Below are 18,311 nucleotides of genomic sequence, written 5' to 3'. Positions count from 1 at the left end.
CTTCTAAATATTGGAAATGGAAAGTGGAAGACAGTCTTTCTAAAAATGATCTTCGAAAAATATCTCACACATGCTGTGTGTGAGGTCAAATAAACAAAAACAAGTTTTTGTATCCACAAAGAGTTAAGAGATAAAATTAATCGCAATTGATGAAATACTACATAAAGTATTTGACACATTACTATGGTTAGTCTATTAATACCACTAACAGTCATTGTATTAGTCTTGCTGTTATCCTGCTGATGAGGTAACATTTATGGTGCAGGAAAATAAATAATAGAGGATAAGATAGCAGTTCAATAAACATTTGCTCTTCACCCCTTTATGTTAAAAAGACTTCCTGGGTGGCTCAGATGGTAAAGCATCTGTGTACAATGCGGGAGACCTGGGTTCGATCCCTGGGTCAGGAAGATTCCCTGGAGAAGGAAATGGCAACCCACTCCAGTATTCTTGCCTAGAAAATCCCATGGATGGAGGAGCCTGGTACAGGCTACTGCCCATGGGGTCGCAAAGAGTTGGACACGACTTTCACTTTCACTTATATGTTAAACTAGCAGCACACATGTGTATATTTATTTAATATATATTGTACAAGTGTGTGTATTTATATATGTGTATATATTTTTGTTCAGTCGCTTAGTTATATCCGACTGTTTGTGACCCCATGAACTGTAGCATGCCAGGTGTCCCCGTACTTCACTATCTCCCAAGTTTGCTCAAACTCATGTCCGTTGAGTCAGTGATGCCAAGCAACCATCTCATCCTCTGTTGCCCCCTTCTCCTCCTGCCCTCAGTCTTGCACAGCATCAGGGTCATTTTCAAAGGGTCGGTTTCTTCTCAGCAGATGACCAAAGTATTAGAGCTTCAGCTTCAACTCCAGAACTTTCAATGCATATTCAGGGTTGATGTTCTTAAGGAGTGACTGGTTTGATCTCCTTGCAGTCCAACGGACTCTCAAGACTCTTCCTCAGTACCACAGTTCAAAAACATCAATTCTTCGGCGCTCACTTTCTTTTTGATCCAAATCGCATCCGTACATGACCACTGGAAAAACCATAGCCTTGACTAGATGGCCCTTTGTTGGCAACGTGGCATCTCTGCTGTTTAACACGCTGTCTAGGTTTCTCATATAATTTCTTCCAAGAGAAAGAGTCTTTAATTTTGTGGCTGCAGTCACCATCCGTGGTAAGTTTGGACCCCAAGAAAATGAAATCTGACAGTGTTGTCACTGTTTCCCCATCTATTTGCCATGAAGAGATGGGACTGTGTGCCATGATCTTCTTTTTTTTGAATACTGATGCAACTATATATGTATATGTACAAGTATTTTTTTGGGGGGGTCTGGTTTAGCTGTGCCTCAAATTGGTTCTCTAAAAAGGTGGTTAATTTAGGTCAGGGAAACAATAGATGTTATAGAGAGTCTGTTTTACACGATGGCTGAAGATTTTCAAAATTTGAATTTTTGAAATTGCTATTATAATGGAAAATTTATTTACTGAGGTTGGCATATTCATTCCAAAGAATCCTCTCTGTTTTGTTTTCCATGCATGCAATCTGAATTGTGATACACAGAACGAAATAGTCTAAATACAAAAGAAATGTTTCAACAATTAGAACATTTAAATAGAATTTGGGACTACAACATTTCCATGTTAAATCCTGATGCTTTTCTAAGTTAAAATTAATGAAACTCTATGTGAACTTCCAATTTAACAGATGAGATGGCACTAATGGTAAAGAATCTGCCTGCCACTGCAGGAGACAGGGATGCGGGCTCCATCCCTAGGTTGGGAAGATCCCCTCTACAAGGCAATGACAACCCACTCCAGGATTCTTGCCAGAGGACCCTGAGTCAGAAACGACTGATGGACTAAACAACAACAACCCTGCAGAAAACCACAAAACTAGAGAAACACAAAGGAACGTTTGTGTGTGATTTTAGATGTTATTATGTTTCACATAAGAAAACAGTATACCTCTTGGAGTTCACAAGTTATCACTGGAAGTCCCAATGCTGGAATGTTTCTACATTTAGTTAAAATATAACGATGAAAATGACTCAGTGTCTTATATGTGTAATAAAACTCAAAGAATGTATAATCCTACTTGGAAACCATGTTAGATCTGAAATACTGTCAAGAACATGAGAAAAGTACTTTACTTTATTTTTTACATTGTACATCATTTGTGGCTCATCAGAAACAAATATATGAGTCAAGTATGTTTCATCAAGAAAAATAATAAAACAATAGAGAAATAATGAATTCACTATATGGAAGTGAAAAATGGATAGGTTTAATGTATGAAATTGATACATTGGAAAAAATGATATGGCCATAAAATGTCCATGGCTAAGGATATAAAAATAGAGGAAAAAGGCAAATGCATGTAATAATGAAAATTCATTTTTTCCCATTATTGAAAAAGAAGATGAATATGTGCGTCTACGAACGTACATTTCACGTTACTAGAATCACCACTGTGAATGAGAATTGTGTTTTCTTCACTTCTGTATTTGCTACTTTGTGTTTAAATTGGCAGGACAGCTAACTGTTTCTGATTTCTAATTTCCTGCTTTCTTCCCAGCTGGAGTTCAGAGGAAACAAATATAGCCAATCTCTAAGCTCAATATGGGACAGGGGAGCCTGGTGGGCTGCTGTCTATGGGGTCGCACAGAGTCAGACACGACTGAAGCAACTTAGCAGCAACAGCAGCAAGCTCAATATGCCAGGAAATTTGGAAAACACAGCAGTGGCCACAGAACTGGAAAAGGTCTGTTTTCACTCCAGTCCCTAAGAAAGGCAATGCCAAAGAATGCTCAAACTACTGCACAATTGCACTCATCTTACATGCTAGCAAACTAATGCTCAAAATTCTCCAAGCCAGGCTTCAACAATCCATGAACCGTGAACTTCCAGATGTTTGAGCTGGTTTCAGAAAAGACAGAGGAACCAGAGAATAAATTGCCAACATCCACTGGATCATCGAAAAAGCAAGAGAGTTCCAGAAAAAAAGATCTATTTCTGCTTTGTTGACTATGCCAAAGCCGTTGACTGTGTGGATCACAATAAATTGTGGAAAATTCTGAAAGAGATGGGAATACCAGACCACCTGACTGCCTCTTGAGAAATCTGTATGCAGCTCAGGAAGCAACAGTTAGAACTGGACATGAAACAACAGACTGGTTCCAAATAGGAAAAGGAGTACATCAAGGCTCTAAATTATCACCCTGCTCATTTAACTTATACATAGAGTACATCATGAGAAACACTAGGCCAGATGAAGCATAAGCTGGAATCAAGATTGCCGGGAGAAATATCAATAACCTCAGATATGCAGATGACACCATCATTAAGGCAGAAAGTGAAGAACAAAATAGCCTCTTGAGAACTAAAAGAAGAGAGTGAAAAATGTCAACATTCAGAAAACTAAGATCATGGCAGCCGGTCTCATCACTTCCTGGCACATATGGAGAAACAGTGGAAACAGTGGATGGTTTTATTTTTCTGGGTTCCAGAATCACTGCAGATGGTGACTGCAGCCATGGAATAAAAAACTTACTCCTTGGAAGAAAAGTTATGACCAACCTAGACAGCATATTAAAAAGCAGAGACATACTTTGCCAAAACGGTCCATCTAGTCAAAGCTATGGTTTTTCTAGTGGTCATGTATGAATGTGAGACCTGGACTATAAAGAAAGCTGAGTGCTGAAGAACTGATGCACTTGAACTGTGGTGTTGGAGAAGATTCTTGAGAGTCCCTTGGACTGCAAGGAGATCAAACCAGTCCATCCTAAAGGAAATCAGTCCTGAATGTTCATTGGAAGGACTGATATTGAAGCTGAAATGCCAATACTTTGGCTACCTGATGTAAAGAGTTGACTCATTTGAAAAGACCTTGACGCTAGGAAAGATTTATGGAGGGAGGAGAAGGGGACGACAGAAGATGAGATGGTGGGATGGCATCACCGACTCAATGGACATGAGTTTGCATAAACTCCGGGAGTTGGTGATGGACAGGGAAGCCTGGAGTGCTGCCGTCCATGGGGTTGCAAAGAGTCGGATATGACTGAGCTGATGACTGAACTGAACTGAACTGAACTGAAGCCAGTATTTGACCACAGCCCACAGGTGGAAGTGTACCTCCAGCTCCTGTTTGTTCATGACGGCATCACTCACTAGCCCACCAAGACCGCAAGCCTGAGGACCTAGAGCACAGACGGAGGTGCCGCAGATCCTCATTCTCTCAGTCCTGTAGCTTGCTCCTTGCTCTAGTCCAACGCTGGATAACGGATCCCTGAAGAAAGGCCACGAGAGACTTCCAGGAACAGGTGGAGAGCCTGGTGTGATGAAGGAAGCCCTGCCACTAGCTCTCCTCTCAGACCTCACCTGGTTCACCTGCTTCCTTGGTTAAAGCTTGCGGGGTAGTTTTATGAGAGAGTCTATGTGACACTGAACGTAGATTTTCCTGTTGTTTCCTTAGTTGTACGTGTACCTGGATGCAGTCTCGATAGGAGTCTTGAAAAACAGGTCAGGAGACATGATGTCTAATGATGGCAACAGCATCGTCATCACTCAAAAAGATTTTGACTCCCAGGACGAGAACGCCTTCAGAACAAGTTTACAAGCTAGATAAGAATATGAAACTCATTGCTATATTCTCATATGCTTCACCTTAAAGTGAGAGTTGTTTCATTCAAGTTGATTGGGGCCTTACTAACCACAGGACTCCAAAAATTTCCAATCATCATATTTGGAATACATGGCACTCATTTTGCAGACTGCATCCAACTTCCATCATTCTAACAGCATCAAAATTAATGTGTTTTCATTTTCTTAAATAAACAATATGTTTTCCTTTAACTTTTAGACATTCCCCTATGTTTACACTTGAACATAGCTTCACGTGCATCTCTGTTCCTATCAAGTAACTTGGGAGCATTTGCTGTGTTGATTAAAAACAACAGTCCTAGTAAGAACTAGAAGTGACTAGTCACATCAGTGGAAGTTACTTTAAGAATTGTTATTATTTTGGCTGTGCCACAAGGCTTAAGAGGCATTAGTTTCCTGACTGGGGATTGAACCCAGGCCCATAGCAGTGAAAATATTGAGTTCTAACCACTGAAAGACCAAGGAAGTCTCAAATTACTTTAAATTTTGCAGTTTTAGTTGTTCAGTTTTTCATTCAAGGATTCAGAGAAATACTAAATTGCTTTAACATTATATATTTACTAAAAGAAATGACTGTTGGAAAACTGAATGGAGTATGACAAGGGTCAAAAAACATGTAAAAGTCACGTTAAAAGTAAGGCATAAACATTTGAGACCCAAACTGACAAAGGTTAAAATAATAAAATATTAATAGAATCTGCTTAAACATAAAAGATGCTATTGATTGATTTAATACACAAACTCCATTATTAGTTGGAAGAGGAAGAAAAACCTAAAATCAAATAATACTAAATACTTAATAGCAAAACAAGGGCAACACAGAAGGGGGGCCAATACAGAGCACAAAAATACAATGTAGGAAATAATTAGAGGTGGCAATCTTAATATCAATGAGATCTTTCTCATTGATACTAATATTCATGCACTTGAGAATTCCAGAAGTAGACACATGAGAAAGAAATTATTCTTTGTGAGAAAGAAGTTGAATATACATAAGAAACACATTGAATTTATAATTAAAATTTTTAAATGCTTGAGCTAAATTTCAAATGGTATGAAACAATGAGTAAAAAATATAACATTATATAGCAATGTGAACAGAAACACTGGAGCACTGAAGTTTCCCCTCAATGCTGTGCTTGAGCTAAGTCGCTTCGGTTGTGTCTGACTCTTTGGGACTCTATGGACCATAGGCTGCCAGGCTCTTCTGTCCATGGGATTCTCCAGGCAAGAATACTGGAGTGGGTTGCCATGCCCTCCTCCAGGGGATCATTTTGACCCAGGCATCAAACTGGTGTCTCCTCTTGTCTCCTGAATTGGTAGGCAAGTTCTCTACCATTAGCGAGACCTGGGAAGCCCCGTACAGTGCTACTAGTCTATAAAACACCACATATAAAGTAGTAAAGAGAAGAATTGAAACTATGATTATGAGGAGGAAATTAGTGATTAACACTCTCAGGGCCTTAATCTAGAATAGAAATATAACTTGTTTCAAATATCTATAAATCATCCATGAGAATTATCACACATTGACTTCACATAAAATCTCCATAATTCCTCCAGGGGGAAAATATTTGTATAATTGTGTGCCCAGATCACAATGCCTGCAATTAATTTTAATATTATTTTAAAGCACCATTTCAAGATGTAACATCATCCTGATAAATTATGTCAAGTCAAAATTAAACCATAAAATTAGAAATTTTGTAACTCACGGATATTGAATCACTACTCTTCAAATTTTCAGAAGCAAAGCTACACACTGAGATGAATTCATATCCTGGAAATGTGAAGTGAAAATAGATTGGCCTCATTCATTAAAATCAACAAGAATATTCGTATACATTAATAGAAATAGTATAAGAAAATATCTGTCAAATGCCCACTTCTGAGTGACCGTGATTTGACTGTCATTCTCTAGAGCAAAGCTTGGTTTTATCAAGACAGTGGTAGTTTAGCTCGTAACTCAAATAATCGTCATCCAAGGGCTTCTCCTGAGAACAGTCACCATGCGTGCAGCGGACGTGCTTGCCATACAACATGTCAACAAGACTACAACGGAGAGGATTTTTCAAATGTGTACTCCAAAGTGAAGATTTCATAAAATTCATCATCTTGCTGTTTCACTAGGGATCTTCTTACGGGAAACTGTCCTTTTTTCAAACTTCAAGTATATTATACGTAACAACAGGACAATCACTAGGCACTGAGGTGCCACTGCTTTGATCCACGCCACAGCACTGGAGTCTCACCCAGCGCTGCATCTGTGCCACCAGGAGAAGTTGTTCCCATGGCGACAAAGACAGATAAGATCTTGATATCACTATAATAATTATTGTACCTCATGAATCCCTGTAGAGTGTCCTGGGGATCTGCAGGGGCCCACAGACCACACTTTGCGAACTGCTGGTTTCAGGAATTTCCCTGCCTCTGCTTTGGTCCCAGTGGCTCTGTAGCTTTAAATTCGCAAGTAATTTCCTTGGTTCCTAAGATAAAATCTAACATCATTCAAAAGTCTATCGCTGGGCCCTTTTCCATGTCTCCAGGGCCATGCCATGCTACCCCGTGCAGGCATCAGTACAGTCTACGGACTCCGGGCTTGTTCACGCCTTTAAAGCACCAGAGCCATTCCTGCTGCAGGGACACTCTACGTGCTGTGCTTGGTTGTGTATTATTGTTTTCTTATTTTGCTCTTCATGAGTTACTTGGCAAATTCATGCTCATTCTTCAAGTCTCATACTTCGGATTACTTCCCTGGGGAGACGGCTGCTGCTGCTGCTGCTAAGTCGCTTAAACGTGGTCTAAATGAGCTTCCCAGGATACTGACTGCCATCAGCATCTGATACTTCTTCTGTGTAGCCCAGGGCCCAGATGTAAACACCTAATTATCTTACGCCTACTTCTTTCACGGCAGTGTCCCTGCTCCAGTGTGAGCTCTGTGCGGTCGGGGCCTCTGCCTCTCACACTCGAGACTCTCTGCACAAGGCCCGCAGACAAAGGAAGGAGCGGCTCAGCACCTTCTCTCTGTCGCTTCACAGCATTCGGGCTCTGGGAAGAGACCCAAAAGAAAGAGGAGGAAGCGTGTCTTCAGATAATGTCATGAGTAAATAAAAGGTACATTTTATTAAAGAAAGTTATATATTCTGATGGAATAAGTTGGAGAAGGAAATGACAACCCACTCCAGTATTCCTGCCTAGAGAATCCTGTGGACAGAGGAGCCTGCTGGGCTGCTGTCCATAGGGTTGAGTAGAGTCGGACACAACTGAAGCGACTCAGCATGCATAGCACGCATGCATGTAATAAACAGAACATAGAAATGCAAGTGCCATGAAAATAAATAACTTAATATAAATAAATGAGTTACATTCATACAAAAACATGTTATTCCATAAGATTCAGCCACAGGACATCAGATATATTTCCTCTAATTCTAAAAGCAGCTGGTATTGATATTCTCAACATTAATGCCAATATCAATTGTCACTCAAACTCTTTCATCGCTGAGGCAGAAATCAGAGTTTTGGAAATGACTGAACCTTGAATTGTCTGAGCTAGGACATGAGTCACTGAGGATCCGGTTCCTTCTAACTTCCTGAGTTTTCTTAGGAACTTGTTGACACAGAAAGCAACTCGTGATTTCCACTCTGCCAGTTTCCCAGGCGCAGTCGCTGTATCCCTTCTCTTGCAGGTAGACATGGATGCCCTGGAAGTACCTCTTCAGTCCAGTCTGAGGTTGTCCTTCCCAGGGCAGAGTCTTCCTCTCCCGTCACCTGCCCCAGGCAGGCATCCAGGTGGTCCAGCTGCTGATGGAGTCCAGTGCGGAGCTGCTCCAGGAGGGTGGTGTCCCAAACAGCAGAGGAGCGCTTTGTGTGGAAGAGGTTGAAGCTCTGCTGGAGCATCTCGTGGAGCACAGAGATGGCCTGGGCCTCCTGGAGCTGGCTGCCCTCCACCATCTTTTCATACTGAACATTTCTTGGTGACCTGGAAAAGCCACAATTGTATGAGTATTTGTCCCTTCTCTGACTTTGATCAGACTCTTCTCCCAGAAACAACTAAGGAGGTGTGAAAAGCATAATATATGTCTGTGTAGATATTAACCACAGTGGCATGCATGATTTGATGTCCTCCACCTAGGCACTCATGGCAAAAATTAGCACTTTTATTGATTTCATTACAAAGAGTAGAAAAAGAAAGGAAAGGGAAAAATGTGGAAAAACCCAGAAAATGAAAGTTTCTCGACTCACTCTTTAAGAGCCACCCATCACCCCAAGCCCTCAGAACTTGCCTAGACCTCCCCTGCAGGCGGTCCTGCAAGCCCCCAGCATCCCAGTGGCCCTCCCCGTCTCTGTGCTGCTGGCCCTGGGGATGCTCTGCTCCAGCCCCACGTGCTCCCTGGGCTGTGAGCTGCCTGCCAGCCACGGCTATCTGGAAAGCTTCACATGTTGGAATCAGATAGAGAGAGTGCCCACTGTGTCCTGTCTGAGGGACAGGACTGACTTCAGATTCCTCAGACCCTGGTGCACGGGACCAGGCCTGAGAAGACAGAAGCCACAGCTGTTGTGCACGAGTTGCTCCAGCAGACCTTCCAGCTCTTCAGCACCACGGGCTCTTCTGCAGGTCGGGACGAGAGCCTCCTGGACAGACTCCTCGTGGGACTTGATCAGCAGCTGGAGGACCTGGACACGTGTCTGAGGGAGGGAAGGACACTGGAACAGTCACCTCTAGGGAGTGAGAACTCCAGATTGGCTGTGAAGGGTTACTTCCAGCGAATCAGTGTGTATCTCAAAGAATACAGGCGCTGTGCCTGGGAGGTTGTCAGCATGGAAATCAGAAGGTGCTTGGTCTTAGCCAACAAGCTCATCAGAAAACTCAGGAAATAAAGAAGGCGTTGAATCTGAAAACAGTTCATCTGGTCAACTAAATGGCTATTTTCTAAGACCCAAAGTGCAACCTTTAACTCTATTTTTGTGTCTGATGACATATAAATAATAGCTAATATATGGGCTTATTTAAATGTATGTTAAAGGTTTAGTTACCATAATTGTTTAAAACAGATTTAAGAATCCATTTTCCATATCATAAAAAGTTGTAATATTTATCTATTTATTTAAATTATCAGAAATATTTAGGCTGTTCATAGAGTTTAAACCTTTATCATTCATAAGATACTTGCTTTGTACTATATTTTGCACAAGACTACTCTTGTTTTTCAGTAGAGAAAATAAAAGTAATTAAAAAAAAAAACAAACGGGCTTGCACACATCTTTGAATAAAACCTGACCCAAAGCCTGATCCTACAAGATAAACCTACATTGAATTCACCTTAATAAAGAGGGAAGAGGGTCACCCACCCTGGGTCATAGAAGGAACAATGGAAAATTTGAGGGGGGATTGAATGTGATTCTTGAGACATAGACTAGAGGTGGGAGGGAGATGGGTGGAGAAAAGCCCAGGTCATGGACTCAGGTGCCTGCTTGGGCACTGGAAGAACTGGAGCACCTTCAAGAATTAGTGGAGAACCACATACATCATGCTGGGAAGGCAATGGCACCCCACTCCAGTACTCTTGCCTGGAGAATCCCAGAGACACGGGAGCCTGGTAGGCTGCAGTCCATGGGTCGCTAAGAATCAGACACGACTGAGTGGCTTCACTTTCACTTTTCATTTTCATGCATTGGAGAAGGAAATGGCGACCCACTCTAGCGTTCTGGCCTGGAGAATCCCAGTGACGGTGGAGACTAGTGGGCTGCCGTCTATGGAGTAGCACAGAGTCGGACATGACTGAAGCGACTTAGCAGCAGCAGCACATCCATCATGGGAGGTCAATCTGCATATGTGGAATCTAGGATCCTGGAGTAGGATGAGGAAGGGAGAGGAAGTTTTCTACACTTGGCCATTCCTGAGAAAAGAGTCTTCCTGAACTCTTCAAATGGAGGCAAGAAAAACAGGAACGCTGGGGACTGCAGAGACAGCTAAGAGAGGCCATGCAGAACCAGTAGCTGCTATGAGAAATGTGACTCTAAAGACCTAAAAGGGTTTCTCAAGCTTATTTATATATATTATACACATATATCATTGCTAAACTTTGAATAATTCAATCAAAGGAATGCGTACCCTTGACTTCTAGGAGGATGCACCGGAATCCTCAGCACTTCCTCCCAGTGCAGAAATCCCCAGCGTGCTCTCCTCATTCACTCTGCATGAAGGCGTCCTCTCCATTCATACAGCTGTGTCCTTCTCCATTACGCTTTCTGGTTGTCAATTTCCCCTTACGACTGCAAACCACCAACTAAAAGCAGAACCAGAGTGAAAGTTCTAGCTCTGTCAGACACTCTCCTAAGACTTCACCTGCTCTGCCTGCAAAGCACTGCGGGTCCAGACTGTCCAGCCTCCCAGAGAAACATAGTAAATAGAGGGAACCCCGCCCCACAGTGAGCAATGGTGGAGACACAGGGGCTCCTCTGACCGTGCACCTAGGTTATTTCATGTGCAGGGCTTTTAATACATTTAATACATTTAGCAACAGGGGGACAGAGCTTTCCTCACAGGACATATGTTAGTAAAGTTAACACTGGAAGAATACAATTTCTCAAAGTAACAAAGATCTTTGTGGGAATTCATGTATTTAATGTAGGCAATCTTCAGGACATTGATGGATCAATCATCTTTCTCTTCTTTCCAGTTGGGACATACCGCACTCAGCAGCTATATGTAAAGTCAGAGGGACTTTTGAAATAATTTTATTCATTTATTCATTTCTCACTGTGCTGTGTCTTCACTGCCGCACGGACTTCTCTCTAGTTGTGGCAGAGGTGGGTCCTCTCTAGTTGTGGGGCACAGGCTTCTCACTGTGGGAGCCTCTCTTGTTGGGGACCACAGGCCCCAGTGCACTTGGCTTCGGTGGTGAGGGCCCGGGGTCTAGAGCACAGGGCGGGAGCTGTGCCCCCGGGCTCACTGTCCTGCAGCACGCGCATCCTCTAGGACCGCATGGGGTCCTGTTGGCAGGTGGACTCCTCACCACTGAGCCTCCAGGGAAGCCCCTCAGGGAACGTTTAAGTACATTGAGAGGTTTGTAAACCTTCCTGAGGATTAGGGTCCTAACCAAGTAAAAAAACATTCCGATATTACTGTTAAAAATATCATTTCATTAACAGATTATTTTCTAAATAACCTTTCATTCAATACTATAGTATCACCTGAATGAGTAGCCTGGTTCTCACCGTCCTTCGTTCTCACAGGAAGAAAGAGACAGAGGAACAGAGATGCCCAGTGGAAGCAACTGCCTGAATGAATGACTGAAACTCACTAGATTCTGTGACTAAGTTTCCAGTGAGAGACACCATCACTGAATGTCCTTCCTCCAGCTCTGAACCTCTGAGCAGAAAAGTGCTGAACAGTGTAAATAAAAGTGATGAATAATAAAAACACTCTCATTTAATTGACATATACAATCGGATGGGTACATTTGAAATTATTGGGAAATAGGTAAAATTAATACTTTAAACTGATGACACTTTCTTTGATCATATTGTGAATACATAAATGAAAATCAAAAAAGGAAGTGAAAGTGTATTAAAACAATTAGAAAATGAAAATTACCATGTTCACTATTTAATGGCCTCGCTTAGAAAGCATGGCATCAGAGAACCTACCTCAAGGTTCCACCAGACGCCGTCTCAGCCAGCCCAGCAGCAGCCGCATCTTCCCCATGGCCTTCGTGCTCTCTCTACTCATGGCCCTGGTGCTGGTCAGCTACGGCCCGGGAGGATCCCTGGGCTGTGACCTGTCTCAGAACCACGTGCTGTTTGGTAGGAAGAACCTCAGGCTCCTGGGCCAAATGAGGAGAATCTCCCCTCGCTTCTGTCTGCAGGACAGAAAAGAATTCGCTTTCCCCCAGGAGATGGTGGAGGGTGGCCAGCTCCAGGAGGCCCAGGCCATCTCTGTGCTCCATGAGATGCTCCAGCAGAGCTTCAACCTCTTCCACACAGAGCGTGCCTCTGCTTCCTGGGACACCACCCTCCTGGAGCAGCTCCGCACTGGACTCCATCAGCAGCTGGACGACCTGGACGCCTGCCTGGGGCAGGTGATGGGAGAGGAAGACTCTGCCCTGGGAAGGACGGGCCCCACTCTGGCCGTGAAGAGGTACTTCCAGGGCATCCATGTCTACCTGCAAGAGAAGGGATACAGCGACTGTGCCTGGGAAACCGTCAGAGTGGAAATCATGAGATCCTTGTCTTCATCAGCCAGCTTGTAAGAAAGGTTAAGAATGATGGATGGAGACCTAAACTCATCTTGATATGACTCTCACTGACTAAGAGGCCACATCACCCTTGTATGCTCCCCGAAGTCATTTTAGAAGACTCTGATTTCTGCTTTAGCCACCAGGTTTCCTGAATTCAATCAATAGTACTTTCTCAGTAGCAATAAGCAAGTAGATAATAAAAAGAATTCAACTGCACAGGGATCGGTCCATAAGGGATGACTGCCATGATGTTATTTATGTTTATTTATGTATTTATTTTATCTCATCTTATTTATATTTTCATGTAAAAATGTTTTTCTGCATTGTAATAAAATTTAGAAAATATGTTCATTTCCTTAATCTTCTAATTTGTTTTATTTATTAATTTCTTATGAAAGTAATTACTGTTTTCATTATGAAGATATAAATACATATTTGGTCTACATAAACATATCATAGAATAGCATTTGTCCATTTATACTACAGAATACTTGTATCACTTTTCAGGAAATGATTGTCAAAAGGTAGAATTTCTGGATCCCTGGCAGTCCAGTGGAATGGACTCCATGTTTCCAGTGTGAGACGCTCAGGTGCCATGGATACCTGGTCAGGGAACTAAGATCCTGCAAGCTGTGGAGTGCAGCCCTCTCTACCCAAAAGAAACAGGTAGAAAGGAGTCTCTGAAATGGTGGTAGATGAGTAGTCCTGAAGTCACAAGTATAACTAGTTTATACCCAATCAACAGAGAATGGTTGGTGTCAGTATGTGGGGGGAGGACTCCCGGCCTCCAGGGAAGCTGCGAACATGTGGTGCTGAGTGGCTGAGCCTGACACCTGTTACTCTTCCTCCCGCCTTCTCCTCGGTCCTGCTTTACTGAACAATCCACTCCCTTACACTGTATCTTCACTGCCTCCAACACAGGAGCTCTGTTCTGTGATGGTTTCTGGCTTCAAAGTTTCTCTGAGTGGAAATCACTGGAAGAGAGCACAAGGGAAAGGAGAGTTCTAGAAGTTTCAAAACCTTTGAATGCAGCTCTGCTATTTAATAGCAGTGTGACCCTGAAAAATATCACAAACACTAAGGAGATGGATATGGCAGCCCCCTCCAGTATTGTTTCTTGAAAATCCCATGGACAGAGGAGCCTGGTGGGCTACAGTCCCTGGGTCACAGGAGCTGGACCTGTCTGAACCAACTTAGCATGCATGCAGGCGTGCATTCTGTCTTGATCTTCTTCTCAAATATGGGGAAAATAACAGTAGTTTTTCATAGGACTACTGTTTGGATCAATAAGTCCATATTACAAGAAGCACAAAAGTGTGCTTGGCACAAATAATCAGGACAGTGAGAGTCCCAGAGTAGCTGCCCATGGGGAGCAGACTGGTCAGCTGGCCTGAGGCAGTGACTGAAAAGCAACATCAGAAAGATAATAGGTCTTTGGTAAAAATATTTAACTTGGGGGCTAGTTTCACAGTATATTCAGTGTGTGAACTCTCCTGTGCTCAATGCTGAAGACAATTCCAATTTCTGTGTTTCAGACTTCTAGAAGTATTCTTAGGAAGTCACAAAAATTCTTTGAGAAAGAAGGATTCGTAGAAAATGCTTTGATCTACCATAAGAATGAATAATAGGGAAATCATAGAGATTTCTGCATTCATATGAATGCAGAAAATCACACACATTACTCCTTAATAAAGTTTCTTGCTTCTTTAGTGTGAGTACTACTCTACTACTTCTTGAAGACATTTCTAAAATCACCTAATCAACTCTCTGTTGGGTTTCCGTCTTTCAGCAGCAAGGCACAGGCAGGAAGAAAAGAGCAAGGGCCATGCAGTGTGAGGTTCTGCTCTCCAGCCCTGGGCTGGCCTGGGTTTGATCCTCGTTGTTTTCCATAAAGACTTCAGTCCCTAAGTGCTGGCAGTGTCACCTCCTAGAGTCGGTCCTTCTCAGAAATTAGTGCCTTTGAGGAGAGACTGCTACAAGTGTATGCAGGTGTCTTATAACGGAAGCGAGAGTCTTTCTCTGAACAAGGGGCCACGAAGTTAATATTATTGGTCAAAACACATAAACCTTGCACATGCATACTGCCAGCTGTATGGCTGGCATTAATGGCTACATTAATCTATATTCAAGACCATATAAGTCCCTATATGTTCTCACACATTGACCAAAACAGGATCTTATCATCCTTTTTAGTTTTTGCCAATCTGACTGGTGACACAGAGCATCTAGCAGCAATCATTAGTTTTCCTTTTCCTAATTGATGGTGGTTGTCATCAGTCATACACCAGCCTTCTCGTCCATCTCTTGGAATCGGTTCGGAGAACTCTGAAAGAAAAGCAATCTGCAGGCAAAGGAGAAATGTACTGAAAACAACTGGAGCCCCAGCATCCCAGAGTAGAGCTGAGACGAGCTGTGGAGCTGAGACTTTCATTTTAAGATCAGTATGCTAGAGGAGGTGACAGCCTTTCTCCGTCATATCCACTGGAAATGCAGGTTTCTTCTGTGAATTTCTGATCCATAGACAACGAACCCTCTGCTCTTGCATTGTCACTTTACCCAGGTAAGTTCAGTTCAGTTTAGTTCAGTCGCTCAGTCGTGTCCGACTCTCTGCAACCCCATGAATAGCAGCACGCCAGGCCTCCCTGTCCATCACCAAATCCCAGAGTTCACACAGACTCACTTCCATCGAGTCATTGATGTCATCCAGCCATCTCATCCTCTGTCGTCCCCTTCTCCTCCTGCCCCCAATCCCTCCCAGCATCAGAGTCTTTGCCAATGAGTCACCCCTTCACATGAGGTGGCCAAAGTACTGGAGTTTCACTTTAGCATCTTTCCTTCCAAAGAAATCCCAAGGCTGATCTCCTTCAGAATGGACTGGTTGGATCTCCTTGCAGTCCAAGGGACTCTCAAGAGTCTTCTCCAACACCACAGTTCAAAAGCATCAATTTTTTGGTGCTCAGCCTTCTTCACAGTCCAACTTTCACATCCATACATGACCACAGGAAAAACCATAGCCTTGACTAGATGGACCTTAGTCGGCAAAGTAATGTCTCTGCTTTTGAATATGCTATCTAGGTTGGTCATAACTTTCCTTCCAAGGAGTAAGTGTCTTTTAATTTCATGGTTGCAGTCACCATCTGCAGTGATTTTGGAGCCCAAAAAAATAAAGTCTGACACTGTTTCTACTGTTTCCCCATCTATTTCCCATAAAGTGATGGGACTGGATGCCATGATCTTCGTTTTCTGAATATTGAGCTTTAAGCCAACTTTTTCACTCTCCTCTTTCACTTTCATCAAGAGGCTTTTTAGTTCCTCTTCACTTTCTGCCATAAGGGTGGTGTCATGCATACCTGAGGTTATTGATATTTCTCCTGGCAATCTTGATTCCAGCTTGTGTTTCTTCCAGTCCAGCATTTCTCATGATGAAACTCTGCATATAAGTTAAATAAGAAGGGTGACAATATACATTGAGCCTTGACGTACTCCTTTTCCTATTTGGAACCAGTCTCTTGTTCCATGTCCAGTTCTAACTGTTGCTTCCTGACCTGCATACAGATTTCTCAGGAGGCAGGTCAGGTGGTCTGGTATTCCAATCTCTCTCAGAATTTTCTACAGTTTATTGTGATCCACACAGTCAAAGGCTTTGGCATAGTCAATAAAACAGAAATAGATGGTTTTCTGGAATTCTCTTGCTTTTTCAATGACCCAGTGGATGTTGGCAATTTGATCTCTGGTTCCTCTGCCTTTTCTAAAACCAGCTTGAACATCAGGAAGTTCACAGTTCACATATTGTTGAAGCCCGGATTGGAGAATTTTGAGTATTACTTTACTAGCGTGTGAGATGAGTAAAACTGTTTGGTAGTTTGAACATTCTTTGGCATTGCCTTTCTTTGGGATTAGAATGAAAACTGACCTTATCAGTCCTGTGGCCACTGCTGAGTTTTCCCAATTTGCTGGCATATTGAATGCAGCACTTTCACAGATTCATCTTTCAGGACTTGAAATAGCCAAGGAGTTCATAGTTCATTTTTGTTCAAACTCCGTGATCTCCAGCTAGAAACACACAGATTGCAAGCTCCTCAAGCAGATCCCAGGCTCCACACTCACACTGCACTCCTGCCATCTGGTTGGTATCCAGTCTGAGTTTCATTTGTGACAAAGACACTTGTAGATTTCCTGTGTTCCGGGCCCAGAACTGTTTTCCGGTCAAACTCATGAAGTAGGTCATGACCTGCTCTAGTTTTCAGGGCTTTAAAAATCTGTCTTGATGGTGATGCCTTTCGAAGATACATGCTGGAATCATATCCCCAACTGCCTATTTCACAGCTGATACCACTGACCACACATTACACTGAAATCAAAAGCATTTTGATTGCATGTGTTTAAGCAACTAATCCATATGATTTGACATTTCAAAAAAGTTCATGAAACTCTCCAATAAAAAACTGACTACATAAAAAAAATGGATGTTTAATAGATGATTCCTGATGAAAAGACATGAGGGGAAAAAGGAATTTGTTAGTTGAGATTGGTTACTTAAGAGAAATATCAATAACCTCAGATATGCAGATGACACCACCCTTATGGCAGAAAGTGAAGAGGAACTAAAAAGCCTCTTGATGAAAGTGAAAGAGGAGAGTGAAAAAGTTGGCTTAAAACTCAACATTCAGAAAACGAAGATCATGGCATCTGGTCCCATCACTTCATGGGAAATAGATGGGGAAACAGTGGAAAGAGTGTCAGACTTTGCATTTTTGGGCTCCAAAATCACTGCAGATGGTGACTGCAGCCATGAAATTAAAAGATGCTTACTCCTTGGAAGGAAAGTTATGACCAACCTAGATGGTATATTCAAAAGCAGAGACATTACTTTGCCAACAAGGATCCGTCTAGTCAAGGCTATGGTATTTCCAGTTGTCATGTATGGATGTGAGAGCTGGACTGTGAACAAATCTGAGTGCTGGAGAATTGATTATTTTGAACTGTGGTGCTGGAGAAGACTCTTGAGAGTCCCATGGACTGCAAGGAGATCCAACCAGTCCATTCTAAAGGAGATCAGCCCTGGGTGTTCTTTGGAAGGAATGATGCTAAATGCTCTAGTACTTTGGCCACCTCATGGGAAGAGTTGACTCATTGGAAAAGACTCTGATGCTGGGAGGGATTGGGGGCTGGAGGAGAAGGGGACGACGGAGGATAAGATGGCTGGATGGCATCACTGACTCGATGGACGTGAGTTTGAGTGAACTCCGGGAGTTGGTGATGGACAGGGAGGCCTGGAGTGCTGCAATTCATGGGGTCGCAAAGAGTCAGACACAACTGAGCAACTGAACTGAACTGAACTGAACTGACTGGGTCATAATTTGTCAAATATGGCATTCCCTCAGTGAAGAGAGATATA

The 18,311-nt window shown here is 42.7% G+C and overlaps 1 protein-coding gene and 1 pseudogene across 1 annotated transcript; both read left to right on the top strand.

The window, feature by feature from the left end:
• The first annotated feature begins 8,671 nt into the window (after positions 1 to 8,671).
• On the top strand, positions 8,672 to 9,747 carry LOC121818511 (interferon alpha-2-like; annotated as a pseudogene).
• A 2,632-nt stretch (positions 9,748 to 12,379) lies between these two features.
• Positions 12,380 to 12,925, top strand: LOC114112824 (interferon omega-1-like). Its single transcript, XM_042243483.1, has one exon. It carries the CDS (start codon positions 12,380 to 12,382, stop codon positions 12,923 to 12,925), a length of 546 nt encoding a protein of 181 aa, XP_042099417.1.
• Positions 12,926 to 18,311: the final 5,386 nt, after the last annotated feature.

This window comes from Ovis aries, chromosome 2 (assembly GCF_016772045.2).
Source record: "Ovis aries strain OAR_USU_Benz2616 breed Rambouillet chromosome 2, ARS-UI_Ramb_v3.0, whole genome shotgun sequence".
NCBI lineage: Eukaryota > Metazoa > Chordata > Mammalia > Artiodactyla > Bovidae > Ovis > Ovis aries.
Note: the sequence above shows the minus strand (reverse complement) of the source record. Positions and strands in the feature narration are given on the sequence as shown.

Bases quoted from the DNA above. Each gene is read 5' to 3' on its own strand.
- LOC114112824 (XM_042243483.1), top strand. From the start codon at position 12,380: ATGGCCTTCGTGCTCTCTCTACTCATGGCCCTGGTGCTGGTCAGCTAC.